Here is a 24,115-nt window from a genome sequence, read left to right as displayed (position 1 = left end):
TTGCATTTGTAAGGCGATGGTCAAAAGAGTTCAAAGATCCTTATGTTACAAAAGCTCTTTTTACCAGTTTAGTTAGACCTATACTAGAATACGGATCTATTGTTTGGAATCCCCGCTACCTAGTTCATTCAGAAAGGATTGAATCAATTCAAAAACAATTCTTGCTTTTTGAATTGCGTAATTTTAACTGGGATTCAGATTATAATCTCCCCCCTTACACAAGTCGTCTAAAGCTCATAAATTTGCCTACACTCGCAAGCCGTAGAGAAATGCTAGGTATAATATTTATCGTAAAATTAATGACAGGCTTGATTAATAGCCCGGCCCTCCTGGCTGAGGTAAATTTTAATGTTCCTTCTCGAGTGTCAAGACACTTTCGACCTCTATTTTTAAAGCCATGCAAAACTAATTTTGAACTAAACGAATCATTCCGTGGTTTATGTCAGGATTTTAACTGTCATTCCAGCTCGTTTGACGTATCGGACACGATTTTTACTATAAAGAAAACTATTATTTCCACTCTCAATAATTGAAATACTATCTTTAGCATATCCAATCAGCTGATGAATTTGATTCTGTACCTGAATAGTTTTAGATCTCGACACTTAAGAAACTCCTGTTTCCACTACTCGACACCACAAAAAACTAAAAACAAAAAAAAAAGGTTCCGTACGTCAGGCGGACTGCGCCCCTCGTGTCGATTGGGCGGGAATGGAGGGTAAAAAGCCGTTGTGATTAATTAATTAATTAAAGATTTGAGAAAAGGACTGATTCTCAAATTCATCTCAAATTGAGATTTAACAAAAAAGTTTATTGGGATATGTGAAAAACAAAGTAATGCATACATGCACAGTTTCGGTTGAAAACCGAAATAATGCGTATGAAAAACCCGAAGTAATGCATACATGCAAAGTTTCGATTGAAAACCGAAATAATGCATATGAGAAAATACCGAAATTATGCATATGCATACTTTCGTTTTAAAAGCGAAATAATTCAAAACCAAGTAATGCATACATGCACAGTTTCGGTTGAAAACCGAACTGCTTGGTCCTGAAATATAAGCATTTAAAGAGAGTGTCGTTACGTGACAAAAAATGGAAGTTGATTTTTTCTTTTCTTACAAAATCGCAAAACTCTGCGAATTGTGGATGGCTATTTTCATGAAACTTATTTTAATATGATTTGGAGCAATTCTAGTTGTTTTTAGAGTTTTTTGAATTAATGCAAATTGTTTCAATTATATTTTACAACGCCAAGTGTGAAACGTGACGTGACGTGGCGTCACGTGACATAAATTTCCATCGTTATATTTTTGTTAATATTGCTTTTAAATGAATTTTTAACGTAAATAAAACTTGTATTTTATGTAGAATATACTTTATATTTTGACTTCAGCGCCAATTCAGGGTCAATTTATTAAAAATCTATGATTTATTATGTTTCAAACACATACGCCAAATTCGAACCAAATCGGACCATAAATACGGTTTTTCGAAATATCTCGACCTTGGCACCACCTAGGAAGACCATTTTATGCAAACATGATTCTACTTACATAGCCAGTATATACTTTAAAAAGCAGACAAATCGGCCCGTAAATACGTTAGATATAAAACTTTTATTTTTTTTGTCGTGGTGGACCTTCCGCTGGAAACACCCATATGGCAAAAACCGAAAATATGCATACACAGTTTCGGTTGAAACCGAAATAATGTCTAAATGCACAGTTTCCATATGCGCAATTTCGGTGCCCCTTTTTTGAATTATCAATCGAAAATGACCTTCTCTTGTCATTCAAAATTGTTGAATAATTAAAATTCCTACAAGGTGGTAGCAGAATTATAAAAACATATTTTTTAATTCCAGAGACATAACTATTATAAGAGAAAAGAATAAAAGTCAATCAATAATTATTATTTTAAGATAAAGATTTTTTCAATCATCTATAATTATTATTCAAGGTCTTACATTATACAAGTTTTTTCATAATAACTCTCATTGAGATAAATAGTTTTAAGTCTTCAAAGACTTTTATTTAAAGACTTATATTATAAAAGTATTTTCATAATACTTATGAGTGCGAAAAAATGTTTTAACTCTTAAAAGACGGGGCTTCTTCAGGACCATTTCGGGATTAGTTGGGGACCAGTTCGGGCCTAGTTGGGGAGTTGGTTGGGACCAGTAGGTAGCGCAAGTGTCGAGATATTTGAAAGCCTGGTATTTATGGTGCAATTTGTTTCATATTTAAAGCGAATTATACTCACATCGAAATAAAAAAGATTTTATTTTTAATTAACCATTATTATCTTTAAAGCTTTTTCTTTTAAATTACTTTTTAATACATATTACGTTTTCGGTAAAGCTCGTAGGATATTAAAATTTGCATAGTGAAAACTTATACATACAGTATTTTTATTTTTAAAATATGGTCATCGTAAGCATAGTTTTCCTTTTCCTTATTAAGTGTTTTAATCGATAGTATCCCAGCTCTATTTGGAGGCGCTGGTACGGATGAGCACAAAGCAAACTGTCAAACAATCAGAAGTCGTTATATTTCGAATGCATTTTTTTTAAGTTTGAGGAACTATTAATTAAGTATGGCAAAAGGCATCACTCCTACAAGAATAACTGGCTTCGGGAAAAAAGTTTGCAGAGTTGGCAGGCGAACTAAATTCACCATTATTTGTTGTTTTCATTAAAGTTAATTTAACTTATTTATTTAATTTTGGCAAAATCATTTAAAGATCGATGGAGAACATTGAAGGATAAATACATAAGGACTAAGAAGAAAAGAAACCAGCTTTATGGGTCGGCTGCATCATCCGGAAAACGATGGAAATACGAGGACAGCTTATCTTTTTTGCATGGCGTAGACAGCGAAAATATAAAGTATAAGTATGTTACTTTATTGTTGACAACAATTGTAATTTTTAATTTTATATGCTAGCACATCTGAAAGCTATGAAGACGAATCCAGTTTCATATGGGTCGATGAAAGGTATTTATCATAAATCTAAGGGCGAGTGTAAAAGCTTTTTGTGTTTTTATTAGCACTTGTTGAAGTTATGACGACTAATTTTTTCCCATAAGCATCGAACGAATTGATGAAACGTATGTATAATGGTCTGATTATGCATACTTCGCATAACTTCGCATAAACTTCAAACTGTAATTTTGTATGTATTTTGTATGTATTCCATTACCCAGAGATTAGCAGAACTTTTAATAACTTAGCCATCTGTTGAGTTAAGATTTTGCTTCACATTTTCTTAAGATACATTTTTATTGCAATGGTAAGAATGGTTGTGCGAAGTTATGCGAAGTATGCATAATCAGACCATAAGAATTCTCAAGACGAATTCGCATAAAGACATTTTAATTTGACGTATATTTAAAGTCACATTGAATATTGGGAGTTATTAATTATTTTTTAAATCAAATATAATATAACAATATCCATAATGCAACAAACCAATTCTGGCAGGTTCTGTAATTCACTTCCGCGTGAATTTCAACCCCCGCCAATTTGAATAGAAAACGAATTTGAATGAAATTCACTCAGAAGTGAATTGCAGAACCAGCGTGTATTACTCATACATAGCCAGAAAAAAATTATACACCAACGTTAAAGCAAGTCGAAACGCGGCTGGGGTACTTTGGCGTATATAATCCTTCTTAGAGAGACTTTCTTTCCATCCGACCAGCTTTGAAAGCTGTGCAGCATTGCCAGCTATCCGTTGTTTTTCGAAGACAGTTGTATATCATGATGATATTTTATTAATTTTAATTTTTTTATTGTTTAATAGAAAATTTTGTGTTTGTAGTTTGAAGCATTGTATAGGCTTACAAGTATGGAAAGCGCCATTTTGTTTGTTTACATTTGAAAACAGCTGAGATCACCTGATTTTCAATTCTCTCATTCTCCGCACAGAGTTACATTCAAGTTTCAGAAAAAACTTTAAAATGTAAATTGAGAAATATTTTAGAAAAATGTGTTTTTATTCATTTGAATTCATTAAATAAGAAATTAAAATTGCATGCCCAGTCTTGCATTTCCAATAATAACGCTAAATGTGTATGTTCCAGGCAATAATTTAATTTTAATTTAATTGTGAAACTTATCGTTTTGCGCTAAAATACAACAATGTGTGTAAAATTCGTTGTCACTGTTTCTGTTTTGAATACCATATTCGTGCCTATCGGTGGAAAAAATAGGCAATTTGCATTTATTTTTAAGAAAACATATAAATTAAAATGTATTTCTTTCCAGAGCGACATACGGACAAGTAAGATGATAAATTTGTATGATAAATATCGCGGAAAATCTTTTGCATCAAAATTTCTATTCTAATTTCTATTTGAATTACGATATCAACAGGGATGTTTTGGCACGTATTGAAGACAAATTTTTTATAAATCTTGAGATTGTTGATTTATTTTAGAATTAAAAAAGCTAGTTTATATTAAAAAATATATTTAGACTAGAAGTATGTAAACTACGTTTATTACGAATTGAAACGATTTTAATGAATATTCATGGTAACCGTTAATAGTAGTATGACAGTTAGATATAATGCATATTTGACAAGAAAGATAGAATACAAGATTGTGTCGAATTGGATGTTGAAAGAAAATGTGAGAGCAGCCAATTTTCTTAATAATAAATTTTTCGATAAGGAACGTGTTTTATACCGGGGACAGACATCTTGTAAATTTATTGTGGTATTTAAAATGCTACCATAGTAACAGACATTAACTTATTATTTCAGTGTCAAATCACATGTTTTGAAAAACAACACATAAACATAAAAATGCAAAAATAATGCAAAAATTGCTTATATATTACATCAAAGCTTGCGGTACAAACTTTTGGCTTCAATCGCGCGAAAATTTTAATGATTTTTTGATACATGAGCAGCTGACGTCTGTCATTTTTGGGTATGTTCAGTGCGAAATGGCCACTCACGATGAGAATACCACAAAATTACAACCTTCGGAAAGTTGTATTCTTTCTACAAAAAATACTAGGTTGCTCACGTAGTATTTTGAAGAATGTTATAATATTTGGTGACAGACATATGGTACTTTGGAAATGCTATGAAGAAATACCAGATGTCTCTCCCCGGTATTAATTATGCTAATTTCTAATAGCCTTATAGAAAATAAAGTAGCTTAAAGAAAGCTTTATAAATTGAAAAATGTTTGTAAGCGGCAATTTAAAAAGCTTTTTAAAATGTTTATATTTTATGAATAAGGCGATAAAAATATATGATTTACAATAACTTTTAACAAGGAAAATACGAAAAAAGGTGATTTTTGCGGAAGTGGGTACTGGTGAATTTCAGTGCATTTAAAGTTTCTGAGGTTTCGTTTACTTTAAGATCCGAATTGTCAAAATTGAGAAATTCAAAGTAGCAGTACAATAATCGTAGAAAAGAAGATTGCGTCCTGTATGTTCTGGTGTCTTTTTCGGTTTCGGCTTGACAGCCAGCTGCTGTGATGATGTGGAAATATACCACAATGAAACAAAATATAACAATTAAGTGAAAAAATTTAATTTTTACAAATTAAGTGAGCAGTAGCGCGTTTCAAGAACGATATTTCGCACAAATCGTTAATGAACAACTATTTTTCCTTCCCGTCTGCTTTGTTTTTGGCAAAAAAGTTGATAAGTTCCTGCCGGCGATCAAGTCATTTCAACCACAAATACTCTTATTTGAAAGAACCATTCACTAAAATTGTAACTAACTTTTTATTATTTACTAATTCCTTTTTGATATTCAGCAATAGCAAGATGGAACAAAATTATAAACCTAAATTAGTAATATTTTTATGAATATAGTTATAAAAGTTCACAGAGGAAACGCCGGAAAACAATGTACATATTGGCAACGACATAAAGGCTGCGTTTCTTTATACATTCCAGATAAACCCATTTCACAACCAGAATAAACAGAATGCCATTGAAATATACGTTTACATATCATCAGGAACGTTCTAAAGAATAAGTAAACAAAAAAGTTTATTCCAAACGTTCAGAATGAATAAAGAAATGCAGCCAATATATATGGCAATTTAGATGTCAACAGAATATTAACTACGATAAAAAAGCATGAGAGAAGTGTGCGAAGAAGGAAATCTTTTCAATTTGAACAAAAAAAGCTTTAAATACCGTTGTAAGACGGTGAACAAATTTCTTTTTGATTTTTACCATGATAAAAACATTACAAGATAAAATCATTGAGAGACAGTCTGACGTTTGCCAGCAATCAAGGTGTATTAAACAAGGTGTGATTGACAACTCAGGTAGGCTCTCTTTTAAGGTAATATTATGCCAAAAAATATCAACAATTGATTCAAAATGCATACAAAATTTTTCAATTTGACTTTATAGGATGGTTCTTCTGAGAGCAATGTCAAATTCAATCACACTTTGTTGAATACATTTTGCCAGCAATAAAATGAAAAAAAAATTTGAACTCAAGCTCGCACACACATTCTCATTTTTAATCTCAAACAAGGACAATTGTGAACAATTTAATTTTTTTAATTTTAAATTTTATATGATTTTTAAATGTTTGCAAACGTCAGAAAAAAATCATGGCCGACGAATTGAGAGAATGCTTTTACCTACTAATGTTTTTATCATGACTTTTACTGGGTGTAATTGAAACTCAATCAAATGAGTATTAAGGAAAAGAAAAATTTGAGAATAATAAACAGAAGAAGAGATGCGTGCACAAAAAGTTAAGTTAAATATTATGCCAAAATTCTTAAAAAGTAAACAAATCGATTTTTTTTTTAATGTTACTGTATAGAGCACTTTAAATCTATTTTATTTTTTATGAATAAGACCAAAAGCATATACCGTTGTTATAAATAAATCTTATAGCAAGATGCTATATATTTATTTATACACTTTTTGGCTGGCGAAATATGTAGTTTTTTCAACTTAATAAAACAGCGTATTTAACCACACTAAAATTTTTTTAATATTGAATGGCGCAACACAACAACTGTTTTTGTTGCACGAAACCCTTGAACACGTGCCTGTCATCTATTTCTTCTGTTTCGACATTTCGCTATTCTGCATTTATTTAATTTTGACGTCATTCGCATTGTCAGATTTTTGAAATTCGTTTCGACATTCTGATATTTCATAATTCTTTCATTCTCATGTCATCCATCTTCCATTTCTTACCTTCCATTGTGGTTCGCATCGTCGGACGTGCCTGTCAAACACTGCCGCCATCATGAAGGAGAATAGACAAAAAGGGGCATAGGATTCCATACTTGTAAGTATACTTATACGATGGTTTGAAGACTTTTATTTTAATGATTTTAAAAACCATATATGTAATGCTCCTATATTGGCAGTAAGAGCTAGTACCGTCCGAAAACACTACAGTACAGATATATCAATAAACACGTACGAAATAAAAGGAACACATACGTTTATAAATAAACATGTACACAACACATACACAAAAACAGCTCTCAAGTACACAATACATTGACAAAAACAGTACTAGACTGTCTCGCTTTGATTTCGGAATGCTTACACATTGAGAAGTTAGCTTACTGGCAATATAGAAGTATTACACATGATACAAAAAAGAAGGTAGTTCCATTGTCACTTTTTCGTCGCCATATTAACAACCTGACAATTAAGTAGATTGTGACATTTCGTGCTACCGTATGCAATATCTAAAATACTCTAATTTTTATTATTAATTTTTTATTTATTTACAAACATTTTGTTCTTAAAATCGAAACTTGAACTAGCAAAAGGTATTTTGTTATTTGTACAATAATTTTGGGTTGTTGTGTCACAAAACTTAACCCAAAGCAAAAAATTTTAACACACACGTGTTGTCAAACAATTAAACGTAAGTTTAAAATAAAAATTTCAAGTTTTCAGATACAAATTTATGAATAAATTCGGTTTGAATTATGGACCTTCTTGTAAAAAATACTGTGGTCAGCGTAGCCGGAGTTGGACTGATGAGAGTTATTTTTTCTAAGCGCTGCCGAAATTTTACCCAATTTGTCAATGGGTCCGTCCCTCCGTCTCCGCTCCCCATCCCAAAACCATTGCACAAATAACCGAACTTTTTCCCTTTTGTATTTGAAAGAGCATGCTCAATAAGTTGATAATTGTGTTTCTAGTTTTCATACTAACAATAAATCAAATTTTGTTTCACACCAACTCCAATATTGAGTAAAATATATTTTAATTTTATCCAAAGAAACAACGATATTGGCGAAATATACTAGAATTGGATAATACTCACTTCTCTGAAAGTCATGACGCCTATGGGTCCCAAAGTAAATTCAGTTTTCACGTTACTTGAAAGACATGGACAAAGACAGTATCGAAATTATATCAGAAACAATCGTATCCGATATAGAAAACTGTAGTAGTCCTGACTAGCTACATTGTGTAATAATCAGATGACATAATGACACTAAACAATTTTAAAATATGTTCACTAACTACTACTTTTATTAATGTAAAAATAAAGATTTTGGCAAGTAGTTATCGAATTTAATGTAAAATTTAAACAATTTTAAGATAAAATATTAATTATTTTTAAAAGGTAAATGTTAATGCAGCTATTTTATTTATACTCCCAAATTTATGATATAAAATCCCCTCTACCAAAACATTTAAATTGGGTAACGCCGCTTCGATTTTTTTACAATTGAGCAATTGTCAAAAATCTCCTTTTTAATCAAAAAGTTGTTTATTGAAACTACCTTCTTTTTTGTATCATGGTATTACATATATGTTAAAAACTTTTCATTTAGAAATTTCAATAAAATCTAAGAACAACAGAACAAATAAAAATTGTACAGGTATAAAAGAACAAGGTATTTATACCCTACATTTACTCCCCCTCCAATAAAACGATAAGTTAACGAATATTAGAAGGAGCTACAAAATAAATATAAATCTATAAATAATTATCTAAAAATTTAAATAAATGTTAGTAATTACTAAAAATTTGTTTGGTTATGACAACGACGACAATAGACGCTGATGCTTGATGGAGAAATGAATGGCTGCTGTTGCGGTAGCAGTGCAGGTAAATAATCAGGGGGCTAATGCTTGGTTGCTTACTTAAATTGTGGTTAGGGTTGCGCAGATTCAGGAAGATGTGATATGGCAGGTTGTGGAAATTAAGGTTGCAAATTTGTCCATGTGGAGCGATTGATAAACTGGATAAGTGACTTGTTTTCCAGGCTTGCCTTTGTTGATGTATTCTCAGTTTTAGTTGTTATTGTATTGAGGGATATAAGAATTGCGTTTGTATAGGTTATTGCTCCTTACAGTTGTGGCAGTTGGACTGGCAAAAATTGTCACACTATTGTAGATGAAAAGACAACAGCGGATGCACATCGAGCCAGCGCTGAAACATTTCGAAAGAGATTTGTTGCTTCTTTGATCTTGCGCTTTTCGTTGATAGATATTTGAAGTTCGTCGTTGTGTTATTAGTCCAAGTTTTATGCAGGATCGCCAATATATGAGTAGTCCACTTGCAAAGTGCGCTATGTAAATTTTTTTCGATTTTTAGTTTTTGGTGGTTGACGTACCAGTATTTAAAGTAGTTACATTACAGGTATAAAATAACAAGGTATTTATACCCTACAAGCTGTATGAAGGAAAACAAAGTGGAAAGGAACTAGAAAAACACTCTTCAAGTGCTTATTTACTGTAAAAATGTCTGATTGTAAATATTTTGAAGGAAACGATGGATTTCATTGCATTTGCTATTATAGCAGCGGAGTATGAGCGCGCTATGGAAATAATTTCACAAAGATATGCGGAGCTGTCTGGCATAGTAATCATGGGCGCATCTATGAGCTTCTGGTTGAATTGTTGAACCTTCTAAGCCTGAAGAACTGGTTCTCAATCCAGTTAATACAATAACAGCTTCTTCCATTGAAAACATGCACTTTGTTCGGTGCACCACCTGTTGCGCTTGCTTCTGCCTTCGGCCGCGCTTAGGGATTACAACCCTTACTATGTAGAGTCACCTTTCTGTGTTGCCGGAGAAGAGGGGCTTCCGCATGTCAAAGGTATACAACATTGCTTGTGCATAGAACTCCGGCTACGCCATCCATAGTATTTTTGCGCAGAACCGACATCGAAATTTGCAAAAAAGTACATAGTGCAAACTGAATTTATTAATAAGCTAGTGGTCGGAAATTTGAAACATTTACTTTAAATAAAAGTGTGATCCCTTGATTACACGTGTATGTTAAAGTTTTTGGATTCGGGTTATGCGTTTGGACACAACAACAGAAAATCATTGTATAAATAACTAAACCGGACCCAAGTTTCTCGATAAGGGGCAACAAATATTCTTGTTTGCTCGCTTATATAAAGCAGTGGATAAAAATAGACGTATATGCGAAAGGTAAATTTATCTGTTTAAATGAACACCACTAATATATCCTGCAAATACACATCGATTTACATCTTATGTCTTGCCTCCGACACAGAATTGTTTTCGTACAAAATTACGCAAAAAAGCTTACTCATTCGTTTTTAGGCATGCCATTGTTACGAATTTGGAAAATACGATTCGGATTGCAGCATACTATTTCCATGATTCGTAGCAAAATGCGAATACGAAAGAGTTGCAGAATAGGGGTGAGAATTTGCTGCTGTAGTTAACAACGCAGAATATTTGCAGAAAACGTGCAGCACTGCATGCAACGTTGCTGCACATGTACGTATTTCAGGCCTGAATTGTATGAAATTTTTACGTTTTTGTTTGACTATTTAGGTATGTACATATCTACATACATATCAAGCCAAAGGCAGGGTAAGAAAGATATCCACTACGCAGAAGGCGCAGCCATTTGGTGTTACTGCTGCATGTCCTGGCTATGTTTTAAATTTTTGAAAAGGCTTTCTCCTCCGGTTTCAGCATTGGTGAGTAAGGTGGCCAAAATTGTATCCTCATCTGGGATCTTATGAAATTGAGCATTACTCATGATTAACACAGCGTTTTTTGGTAAAGTTAGCTTTTCATTTAGCTCTTGGAGAAAATCACAAGAAACTGCAGCCGTGGTCATTCTTGAGATAATAACTTTTGTATGAATGACTCCAGTAATGTTGAGGGCTAGGACAGGAGACACGTTGCGACCTCTGACTGTGGACACGGTCACCACGGCTCTAGTACCTCTCCCTGGGCGAGCAAGTGACCGTCTCAGGTGCAAATTGAATCCACTTTCGTCGATGAATACCAAATGCTCACTGGTTTATGGGACATATTGTGTGAAGCGTACAGCGCACTATCTTCGTTGCTCATTCCTTCATTAATCAATTTCCTTAGTTGCTTCTTGAGTGTTATTTTAAATTTTTGTCAGTCCATTATTTATGGTAGTTTTACTTACAGAAATATGCGGACTGTCAAGTTTTTCTTTAATTGCATGAACTGTAATATCTGCATTTTCTTAAACGAATTTTTCTATAATTCAAGAACGTCGGAAGTGTAAGAACTTTGCGTTATTGATGCGGTTGGGTTTGCTGACAAATGAATATTGAATCTATTTAATAGCCTGTGTTACCAGACCATATGTTATTTACAGATATCTTATAAAATGGCTAGTGTTGCCAGATTATTCTATAGTGGTGTTAATGTATTCTATTTACTACATACCGTTTACATAGAGTTAATCTGCTACATCTCGGCCAATCTGACCAAAGTCGATCGACCTCGAACATATTATTGAAACATACTTATATCTAGTGTTTACAAGCTTTTAACATGGTTCAGGGTCGCTTTGGTTAGTTTCAAATTTTTTCATATTGCAGGCTTCAATATAAAAAAATATTTATATTATGCATCAAAAATTGTGATAGCGATCGGAAAATTGTCGCCAACTGGTTACAGAATCTCCCCCCTGAAGTAAAAAATATCGCAAAGAAGTACATTTGACTGTACTTCGAAGTACGAAGTATAAGAGCGAAAAAAGAAGTACTGTACTTCCGAAAGAAGTACGGTTGGTCAAATTAGTTATGCATCTATGGGGACGGCTGTTATACTCAAAGTATTTATTTAGGGCAGCTGTTACTTCTTTCGTACTGGCAGTTAACACGGGGTAAAGTTTAACATATTTGGTGGATGCATATATTTTTACTAAAATATCTTTTCGATTTGATTGCAATGACGGAAGTGGTCCCAAATGGTCCAGGTGTATTGTGTGAAAGGGTTTCGGTTCTTTTAGAATATTATGCAGGTTGTTATTGTTTGCCTTTTCTGGCGCTGAATACATAATGCACCTTATGCAGTTTTTCTTAAAATCGTTAATTTTCGATTTCATATTCTGGTATCAAATTCGCTTTAAGTTTTTGGTAGCATTTGTTGACACCTTGGTGCCCTAACTGCTCATGCGTTGATCTAATTAGTTCTCTTTCTAGTTCTTTAGGGACGAATAGCAATAAGCGCTTTTCGCATTTTCTAAAAATAACGCCGTTTTCCATTGCAAATTTGGTCAGTTCTTGCTTCTCTAACCTATTTTTTAACTCAAGTATATTTTTTATCTCTATTTTGTATAATTTGTAGCTGGAAATCTGTACTTCAGTGTTAATTATGGCCACCGTTCTTTCAATATTGGTTTAGATCCTACTTAGGGCATCTACGTGCGGCATTTTTATACCCGCCCGATGGGATATTGTACTGATTATTGCAGTTTTCAAGCCCTAGAGCCCACCTTGAAATCCGACTGTTAACTAGTTTTTTATAAAGGTTTAGTGCTACTTTCTTGAATTTCAAACCTTCCAGGTAAACTCTGAATTTTCCAATGCAACTTGAATATTTATAATGTTTCAATTTAATTTTTTTTTCTAAACTATAATAATATTTTTTTTTAAAGCTCCAATGACACTACGCTTACGAAAAAAGTTGCATCGACTTTCTTAAAATACTTTAAGAGAAAATGAGTTTTGAAAAAAAAGAGATTGCTTAAAAATGTAATTGCTTATAAAAACTTTAAAAATTAAAATTTTTCCAAAAAATTCTCAGAATCTCTTTAAAATCTATAAACCTCTCTACTCACAAATTTTCACGCAAAAATTCAAACTTGACTGAAATCCGAAGTCCAGTTTAGAATTTTTCGCCCATATGTATTACTTCTATATTGCTAGTACAATATGATCGCAATGAGTTTTCAATTCGAAATCAAAGACAGCCTATGAAAATTTTTGTGATTGTGAACTACTACATAGAATGAAGTGCCATATCATAACAGGGGCAGTTCAGAGAATTTTACTAACAAACACAAATTTCACGGCCTCATGTTTCCTTCAAGCCGCAATGCATATCGAGCCCTAGCCGCGAAAATAAAGTAAGCGAACTTTTTTCAAAATTTAATTTTGATCTATAAATACTCTTAGAGCACCTGCATCAAAAAGTAAATTTAAACTAGTAATTTTTAGAAAAAAAAAAAAACCGACTTCAACTACCATATAAAAAAAAAATATATATATATATCTCATGATCCACTGATCGGATCTCAACCAGATTAGTATGGGACAACCTCTGAGACACTACCTTTCCGATGCAAAAAGAAATCGGTTGACGTGGTCCAAAGTTATGCGGTAACATACATAAATAAAAAACAAAAAAAAAAAAACAAAAAAAAAAAAAAAAAATATTCCGACGAACTTATAACCTCCTCCCTTTTTGGAAGTCGGTTAAAAATATATACATTATTTTAGCGGTTAGGGCTCGATATGTCGACCTTCTCCGAGGCTCTTCGTTCTTTGGAAAGCTGAAAAATTGGAAAATAGAAGATACTTACAACTGATGCCAAGTCCTTCTCTATTTGGTACTTTTATCCTCTGACACCACCAGCGTTTCTCATAGATTTGCAAAAATTATATTTTTTATTTGTTAAAAGGCTCCTGAATTTTGAAAAGTAAAATTGTCATTTTGAATACATTCTCTTATCGGATCTCTCTTTCTTTTTTCAATATGTCGGCACTCTGAAGTTGGGGAATGTACTTTGAATGTACTAGCAATATAGAAGTATTACATGTATGTATTCAATACTCTGATACTTTTATCCTAGATATTCTACTTCACTATACGCTAATTTAAATTTTTTAAGATTTAAGAAGCCGGATTTAAGATATATGACGTTAGAAATTTTATTGCCCTTAAATATTCCAGACAATCTTCAATCAATGGGAGTGGATAATTGTCCTTTGCAATCAATTACAGTCCAAGCACATTCGAGTTTCCCCCGACTTATTTTTTGTAAGCACAATTGGTGATGAATAAAAGTTAGTCACTGTGCCTGATGATGCCCTTTTTTAGTAATGATACTATTACCTCAGTCTTCTCCCCGAACGAAAGGCATCTTGTTTTGCAGAAGGTTGATTTATTTGATTTTAACACAATTTTCGCTTCATAATTACTCTCCGGAAGTACTTCTGAAGGTAACTTAGGGTTACCACCATCAACGCATGCTTTACCTAGTGGTGGCAAACAATCGATGGTACTACCGATACTATCGATGGTTTTGGTTTTTTTTCACTATCGATAGTTTTGGTTTTTTTCACTATCGATAGTTTTTCAGTGGGAGTTAATTATTGAACGATTTCTTTCTCGGGTTAAACAAATTCCCGGATGTATTAAGAATTGGGCTGTATATTTAACGCAATGGGGCGTATTCATAGTTGGTACTTAGGCCCAATTTCAGATGGCCTACGTAAGTAGAGATTGTTGATTAACTTCCCCTATTCATTTTTAGATCATATATTTAATCTGCCCTTAAATGGCAAATATTGGCTATTTAAATATAAGATATGCAACCCTGTGTTTGTATTAAACAACCTAGATGGATTGGTATGTTACTTAATCAATCCCACCAAATCCCATCAAGAAACAATCAGCTGTTCAGCACAAAATGTAAACAAACAAGCAAATGCAACAACAATTTCAAGGAACAAGCAGCAGTGCTGCCAATTGTTTGGCATATTAAAACGAAGTTGATCTGAAACCCAACGAAGGCTAAATGGCATTTAAACAACAATCCACAATTAAACCTAAGTGCCGTTTAAATATTCATTTGTAATTGGCCCTTAAAGTTAGTTGTAGCTTTTTGACATAATTTTGGATGGGTTATCTGTCAAAAAAGTTACAACCAACTTTAAGTAGCAACTTGATTTTGACTATGAATACGCCCCAATCAGATTTTTTATCTTTTCAATATAGGCGACTATCGATAGTTTTAAAGAAATATCGCCCACTATCGATAGTCGCGACATTGACATTGAGGATAAAGCTAGTGGTGGCAAACTATCGATAGTTGCCACCACAAGCTTTATCCTCAATGTCAATGTTACAGATTTCACTAAATGCTAGCTGTGTTGCCGAAATTGTCAAATTGCTATCCACCTAACTTTTTTGCTTATCGGTTTTTATTTCCTGCTTTTTCTCAATTTTCACACACCCATTATTAAAAACCAAATTATTTTTTATAAACTCAAAATTCACTTCATTTATTTTGTTGTTTTTATTCATGTACGAAAATATGTTGTACATATTGGTTTAAGAAGTCTCTACTGAGTAGCAAAGGAAATGGTAGCCATTCATCTGGCAATATATGAACTAAGTGGTTTTTTAATATTCCTATAGTGTGTTAATATGCGCATTTGTTGTTCAGGTCCTAGCATACTTTTAAATTGTGACATTGATTTTTGTTCACGTATACGTTCATTCACATTTCCTACCAACGATCGCCGCACGAAAGTATTAGAGTTGCCTGTATCAAATAAGGAAACAAAATTTTTGAAGTTTATGCTTTTTGGAAAACAGATATCCACGGACATTTACCATTTCTTTAGAATACACCCCCTCCGAGACAACGTCTATTCCATCAATCGCTGCTACTGATTTCACGGGGCAGTTTTAATACGTGGGGTCTGTTACGTTTTCGATATTGCTAAAATTTACTGGAAATGTTGGGGTCGCATTAACATCCTCCAGTTTCCTGATCTCGTTTTTAAGTTGCAGGATACGTAGGTGTTTCTCAAATTGTACTTCGAGTTCCGTTAGTACGTCGCTATATGTGGTAGCCGCTACCAGTCATATTTGCTGCTGCGCTACCGTTACAAACGTTGCTGGCTGACACGATCTATCTTATTGGATCTGCGTGTTAACAAAAACTCACCACCGCATGACCGTGACGTATACGTTGCTTCTCTATACTTTCGCACAGTTTTTAGATGAAATCTGTTAAAGATTGCGTACCCGTTTTCCTCAACGCCGTGCCCAAGGTCTTGCATGCGGTTGGCTGAATTTTCGTAATTGAACAGTGGCATTTTCAAACACTTCCATAAGTTTGCTGTCGGACTCAAATCTGGGTTTTACGCAGGTTTACTCCATGATTATAAAAGCTTGGGATATCTACCTATTTGGCCCCAGTATCGGAGAATGTTTCTGAACATTGTCCTGTTTAAATTGATAAAAGCTTGCGAAAAATATTGTCAGAAATTGCCAAATCCTTTCGAAATGTTCATTTATTGTCACTTTTCATTTTACCATCGATTTTACCTCAGTTCAAGCTCCCTAAGGCGTAACACGGCCCTACTTCATTAAATGTACCCATACAAACCTAATTGTTTAAATATTTTGAGGGGTTAGGCGTATCCCTGATGCATTTCCGCAGCACCTGAACCAATATTCCGACTGGAAGCGTTTAATTATATCCTCAGAGTCAAAATATCAATTAATATTAAATTATGGTGGAATAGTGTGGCCGTTTATAAAGAACTTGGAAATGCCCGATTCAAAATAATACCAATCCAATGATTTTTCTTTGTAGAAATGCGCTTCTGACTAAAAATTATTCTGGTTGTCAAGGCAGACTTTTTCCTCCTTATCTTTGTGCTGCAAAACCGTCTTACATAATGTTTAGTCAGTCCTTTGTGGTGAAAAAGCAGTAGGTTTTGATTTGGAACCAAAGTTTATTGGTATTCAGAGACCCACCAATATGCCTAGCCTGGCAAACTGCTTTTTTGTGGTCTCTTGACCTTGCAGACTGAGGTCCGCACTTTTATCGCTTCTTTAGATAACCATAAGACCATAAGATAAGGCCGATATGATTTCTTTTTTTATAGGGTGGACTTTCTGACCGTTTTTTTTATTATTATTTTTTGCTTGGTATGTGCACTTAAAGCACTCACAGCGAAAGTCTCACGCGCCTTGATTACAAAATTTCAGGAAATGAACCAGAACTCCTCTTTGAATTATAAAATTCAGCAATTACTAAGAGGGTGCAAAACTGGAACAATTCAGTTAATTTTTATTTGGTAGTTTTTTTCTGAGTTTCCATATGCGAATCTTAAAATTTTTATTGTCAAACGTTTAGTTAAACATCGGTAAGGCGAAATGCAAATTTTAATTACCATAAAGTTAATAAACTGAAAAAGTACATTACCACAAATCAAACTGTCCGTTCTGTTGTTACAGTTTTGCTCTTCAGTGTACATATATATATCTACATAACTCACCATAGTAAACGCTGCCTTAAGGTCAATATTTCTTTCTGGCGTATTTCCACCTTGAAATTCGTCACAACCTAAGTACTCCATATTTTTTGGCCAAGCTCCTGATTGTAGCATATCCCTGCAAAGTAGATAATGTGTAATTTTTAATTTATTTCGGTTTAACGGCCAGTATGCAACTCTCAAGAAAACGGTCAAGAAAAATTGCCATTATTTCGTGTATGTGTCCAAGGAATTTTGACATTTCATACTTCATCAGCCTGTCGCCTCACTCTTTCCTCAAGAAATAATGGAACGGGCATATATTTCTGTTGTAAGCATGGGTTACCTTGTGCTCTTTTTTCACAAAAAACTTTAGAAAACCGAAAAGCATATCAAATTTCTTAAGAACTGCGTACTGCCGCAAGAAAATTTCTTAGCCATTTCCTGTACGTCACTTTATATGGAGTTTTTGCTTTTCTTGAGAGCTGCATACTGGCCTTAAGAAATCCTACGATGTGTATATCTGTAGCTTACTTAATAGCCAAGAATGTGCGAAGCGCCAAATCAAAGTAAAAGGCTGACATTATTTGCGGTTCTTCATTGAGATTGAAAGTAGTCTTTAGACGTCCAAAACGATCACGATTCTGAGCGTACGACATTGGTTTCAGGAACATGATAGTTGCATTGTCCCGTTGACTACTCACTTCACCCTCACTCTGGGTGATTGCGTGCCAGGCGAAGTTGCGTTCGAAATAGGACGGCTTAACGGATTCTGCGAATGTTGATAAGACTCGTATTAAATGTTCGATAAACTCTAATTTATCGCTACTACAAAATAAAAAAAGGCGGAGGCAATTTTTTCGATAATTTTCATATCTTCAAACAGAATTTGGCAAGGACGGCAATTCGTTACAAAATAATAACTTCATTGTCAATGTTAATAAATAAAATTATAGTTTAAAAAACTAAAACCCCGCTATTATAATTTCCATTCGTACTGTCATCAGGTATGTAACTTAATAGTAGAAATCTCTGCATCTTTTAGGCGCATCAATATTACATAGTTACATCCCGAGCTAATAAATAAAATGGAGGTAATAATAAAAAAAAGAGATATTTCGTATATGTATGTATTATTCGCAGTCGTATCCCTGCAGTACGGAGGAGCGACTACAGGACTGATGAATCGGTAGTTACCTGGTAAACTCAGTCAATTACCGACCGACTACTTGCAATGTATTTCATCGTTTACTTTTACAAGGCAATATCCTAGGCAGTAGTCACCATCGGCTCTCTCTGCATTACCGGGAGTTACTAAAGTAGCCACTTGCGTGATTTATGGGTGCCCTCTATTCTGCTTCCGACTGGATCGACTCTGCACTACCATGTGAACTACCACGGATTAATAGAGTAGCTACTTACCTAGGACTCGGTGCAGTACCGGTTCAAAAGTAGCGATTGACTCCAGCAGTACTGGAGGGTTTTGCTTCCGACTGGCTCGACTCTACACGACCATGAGTTAATAGAGTAACTACTTACCTAGGAGTCGGTGCAGTAGTGGTTCAAAAGTAGCGATTGACTCCAGCAGTACTAGAGGGATTTATGTTTCTATTTACATACAGGCATTACACGGAGAAAACACAATGGATGTGATGTCAATGAAAGTTGGCAGTCCCGTCCCATCCATTAATTATGGATGGGATATCCATTTTGACTGGATACTTATCTATAAAATTTTATTTGTCTCCCATTAAGTATTTAATATGAATATCACATGTATAGTTAATGATATCTCATTGATAGACATAGTCATCAATTTCTATGGATATCACATCCATAGTGTTTTCCCAGTGTGCGATATTTTAATCAAACTTTCCAAAATTCAGACATTTTCCTCTGCCCTAAGAACAAAATTCAGACCTATGTGACTTCCGGAAATACAAAACATCTACTAATTTTCCCAAAACAATCTTACCTAAAACCATGCGTATGGACATTAGATTCCCCAATATGAAAAAATTATTTATATCCAAATTTCGTAATTTCTCGATTTGTTCCTCGCGTTCTCGCTTTCCCTCCTTAGCAATTCCCGTAATTACATGACGGGTTTGTATATTTTGCAATAAGGATTTGTATTTATGATCCATGACGAATGTGTCATCATACAATATAGCTGCATTTGTTATATTCATCTTTCGAACAATGCTCCGAACAACTTCCGGTATTAGGTCGGCCGGAGGCATTACCTGCAGCAAATATTTTTGTTTACTCTCATCCAAGTCGCGCCATTGCCTCAAATCACCTTCCTGCCCATATGAAGCACTGACGGTAGGTAAACCCAGTGCTTGTGTGAACGACTTAACTGTCTCCGAGGCTATTCCCGATTTTGTAGTATCGAATACGATATGAGGCGGCTGTTTACGATCAATACTCTCCGCGTACTTTGAACAAACTGTAAAGAAATTAATGAAACGTAAATTAGTAAATTAGTAGATAGAGGATGGTTCCGTGCGCAGAAGTGGAAAACCTTTGACTACCATTCACCTGGGAGTGGCCAGAAGTGATTATTGAGCGTACGGTTCAATTCGCAGGTCACAACGTCCGGATATTTATATCCACGCATACTCAATCAAACATCCGTTTGGGAGCGAGCTAAAGTGCGAAGCCGTAAAACTTCGCGTGCGCTAGGTGTGGGTCCCGCCACGTTATAATCCCGCCCAATGAGAAAGTTCAGAAAGCCTCGGATGAGCTCCGCTTTTTTTTAAGAGGACCACGGCAAGCGTACGTAAAGGACTATGATTTGAGGGTATGCGCCTGGAATATCCGGACCCTTAATGGGGGAGATGCCTCCGCCCGGCAGGTTGATGTCATCGGGAAGACAAAGGCTGACATCACCGCCATCCAAGAAATTCGATGGATGGGGCAAGGCAAGGTAAGCGTGAGGCCTTGCGACGTCTACTACAGTTGCAATGTAAAGGAGCGCGAATTCGGTGTTGGATTCGTGGTAGGAGAGAGACTCCGCCGCCGAGAACTGGCGTTCACCCCCGTGGAAGAACGTTTAGCCACAATCCGCATCAAAGCGAGATTCTTCAACATCTCGCTCATCTGCGCCCATGCCCCGACGGTAGAGAAGGACAAGACGTCCAAGGATCTCTTCTATGAACGTTTGGAGCGTACATATGAGCGCTGCCCCTGACACGTTATCAAAATCGTATTCAGCGATTTTAAAGCCAAGGTGGGCAAGGAAGGGATCTTTGGCGCCACCGTCGGAAAATTCAGCCTCCACGACGAAACGTCCGATAACGGACTGAGGCTGATCGACTTCGCCAGGGCCCGAAACATGGTAATATGTAGACTAGGTTCCAGCATAAGAACATCCACCAAGCTACATGGCTGTTTCCAGATCGAAAAAACGAGAAACCAAATCGATCATGTGGTGATAGACGGAAGGAATACTTCAAGCGTTTTAGATGTACGTACACTCCGAGGGCCAAACATCGACTCGGAGCACTATCTTGTTGTAGCCAAGATACGCACCCGCCTCTTCAACAATCCGACATACGCGAGCAGTGGAACCACATTTCCCGACCATTAAGTACCGCCGCCAAAGAAGTAGTTGGATTTCAGCGAGCCCGAAAGAACAACTGGTAAGATGAGGAATGTCAAGAAGCCGCAGGGAAAAAAGACCCCGCCTATAGGGCCGCGCTGCGACCGGGAGCAACGCAAGCTAGATGGGACCGTTATAGGGAACTGAAGAAGGAAGCGCGACGTATTTGCCACAATAAGAAGAGATAGGCCGAAATACGTGAGTGCGAAGATCTTGAGATGCTGGCCGACAGAAAAAACCCCCGAATCGGAATCGGAGAGTTAGGCGACTAACGGAACCTAGAGACTAACGGCGACCTAGAGACTAATCTCCAGAACGTACGTAAATTATAGAGGGAGCACTTTCCACGCTTTTCCGAGCCCCCAGTCGATGTCGATGGAGTCGATGTCTCACCGCCTGACTATAACGATTACGCGGCTGAAAAACAACAAAACTGCTGGTGATGACGGCCTGCCAGCCGAGCTATTCAAGTACGGCGGCGAGGAGCTAATGTGGTGCATGAATAGATATGGTCAAATGAACCCATGCCCGACGACTGGCATTCAAGTGTGCTCTGCCAACTACCACGGGATCAGCCTTCTAAGCATAAGCTATAAGGTCTTATCGAGTGTATTGTGCGAAGACGGAGAAGTTGTCTTTATGCCGCGATGTCTGAATTTGGTATCCCCGCGAAACTAATACGGCTGTGTAAAATGACGTTCAGCAATACCATCAGCTCTGTCAGAATTGGGAGGGACCACTCCGAGCCGTTTGATACCATAGACACCATACGAAGTTTCAGATAAGGCGACTCCATCTCGTGTGATTTCTTTAACCTGACGTTGGAGAAGATAATAAAAGCCGCAGAACTGAACGGAATAGTCACTTTACAAGAGCGTACAATTGCTGGCGAATGCCAGCGACATCGATATTATCGGTAAAAAGAAGGGCTACGTCTGTTCTGCCTTCTCGGGATTTGATAGAGAAGCAAAGCGAATGGGTTTGGTGGTGAACGAGGACAAAACGAAATATCTCCTGTCATCACAAAAACAGTCAGAGCATACGCGTTTTAGCACACACGTCGCTGTTGACAGTTAATTGTTTGAAAAAGTGGACGACTTCGTTTATTTGGGAACCAGCATTAACACCAATAATAATAACAGCCTTAAAATCCAACGGAGAATCACGCTTGCCAACAAGTGCTACTTTGGACTGAGTAGGCAATTGAGAAGTAGAGTCCTCTCCCGTCGTACAAAAATCACACTCTATAAGTCACTCATCATGCCTGTGCTGGTGTATGGCCCGGAGGCATGGACAATGAAAACATCTGATGAAGCCGATCTTGGAGTTTTCGAAAGAAAGATTCTGCGAAAGATTTACGGACCTTTACGCGTTGGCGATGGGGAAGACCGCAGATGTTTTAGCGATGAGCTGTATAAGCTTTACAACGAATAGACGTAGTGCAGCGAATTAAAATTCCGCTGGCTTGGCCATGTCGTTCAAATGGACAGAAACGCTCCTGCTCTGAAAGTATTCATCGTGAGCCGCGATAACAGAGGAAGAGGAGGGCTTCCTCTGCGTTGGAAAGACCGGGTGGAGAAGGACTTGGCTTCACTTGGGCTTTCCAATTGGTGTCAGTTGGAACAGAAGAGAAATGACTATACTCGGCCAGAATCGCTTAGGCGGTTTCAGCGCCATTACAGAAGAAGAAGAAATAAGTAGATATGTGTACGAGTATATCGGCACCTTAACATAGAAACATTTTTGTTTCTTTATGGATTAATGAGAAAACTCCACAGAAAATCTCGAAAAAAACTCTATTTAAGTTAATATGCGCAATTTGGTTTTGTAATGTCTCTGTGACCAAACTGGCAAGCTTTGAAAAAGTAAAAATTTCTAATTTTAGCATATGTTGTAGTGGCGACAATGTTAACATACTTGTTTATAGGAATAATTTAGTACTTACTTGACTCCAATAATGATTTAGCGTCGGTTTTATTTGTCTCAACTTGGTCAATTTGTATCGAGATACCATAACTGGGATTCTTCTTGAGGTATGTTGTTACTACTGTGACAGCTTTTGCTGCTGGCTCGTTGTCAGCATCGTTTACAAAAACTAACAAAAAGAAAAGAAATTGATTAATATGATAATCCAAACAGCTGGTTGCTGTGATTTGCTTGTAAATACAATAATAATCTGAATTCTATAAGAGTTTTAAATAATTTTTAAATGTCTTTAAAGACCAGATAATAAATAGCTCTTGGTTTTGTTTTTGGAATTTAGTCAAAAGCATACATATATGAACACTATGAAAGGTTCAAGTTCCCCAATGTGTCTATATTTGATGTATGTAAAAAATTCAGGGAACTACCCAAAGGAGGAAATTTTTATTTCATAATATTTAACCATTTTCACAGCTTCTTGTCACTGTTTTAGCTTTATGCATGCATAAATATTTACGTATTTTAAGTAAAAAATACTCTTAAATATATTATTTTATACATATCAATATCGACTATGTTCATCAGATTAGATTTTAACAAATTTAATTGTATTTGTCGGCATTCTATTTCTTAGCTTAGATTTTAACAAATTCATGGCATTAAATACGCGTTCTACCTCCGCATTAAGCTTGATATACAGTTCAATGCGAGCGTGAGCGTGAACGTTCGCAAAGGCAAAGAATTCCATTTGTATTCTTATGGACGCTGACACACATCTGTCAAAACTTGCCGTTCACATGCGAATGCTTTGCGTACGCACACAGTTGAGTGTGCGCTCGAAAAAAGGCACATTATGCATTTTAAATTAGTTTTTATTCTATCATTCTGAAAGATATTTTAATTCTCTATCTTTTCATGTTTTAACTATAGCAAAAAGTTGAGTAATAACGAAGATATTGGTCAAAATAAAAAGCTCACGCTCACGCTCGTATTGAACTGTATATCAGGCTTTACTGAAACGCAATATTAAAAATTTCATTACAAAAGTACACAATAGTCAACAAATCAAT

General features: G+C 35.5%; 1 protein-coding gene across 1 annotated transcript in view; it reads right to left on the bottom strand.

Moving 5' to 3' along the window:
• LOC118740356 (ionotropic receptor 25a) overlaps nt 1–23,217 on the bottom strand; it is a gene marked incomplete at its 5' end in the record, with an annotated part of 75,815 nt that extends 52,598 nt beyond the window's left edge. The window contains 4 exon segments of the mRNA XM_036471851.1: nt 17,540–17,654; nt 18,050–18,287; nt 19,491–19,967; nt 23,068–23,217. Of these exon segments, the coding sequence (XP_036327744.1) occupies nt 17,540–17,654; nt 18,050–18,287; nt 19,491–19,967; nt 23,068–23,217 (980 nt within the window).
• Nucleotides 23,218–24,115: the final 898 nt, after the last annotated feature.

The sequence above is a fragment of the Rhagoletis pomonella genome, unplaced genomic scaffold (genome assembly GCF_013731165.1).
Source record: "Rhagoletis pomonella isolate Grant_MI unplaced genomic scaffold, Rhpom_1.0 Rhpom_scaffold_00006, whole genome shotgun sequence".
NCBI classification, from domain to species: Eukaryota; Metazoa; Arthropoda; class Insecta; order Diptera; family Tephritidae; genus Rhagoletis; species Rhagoletis pomonella.
This window is presented reverse-complemented; position numbering and strand designations above follow the sequence as displayed.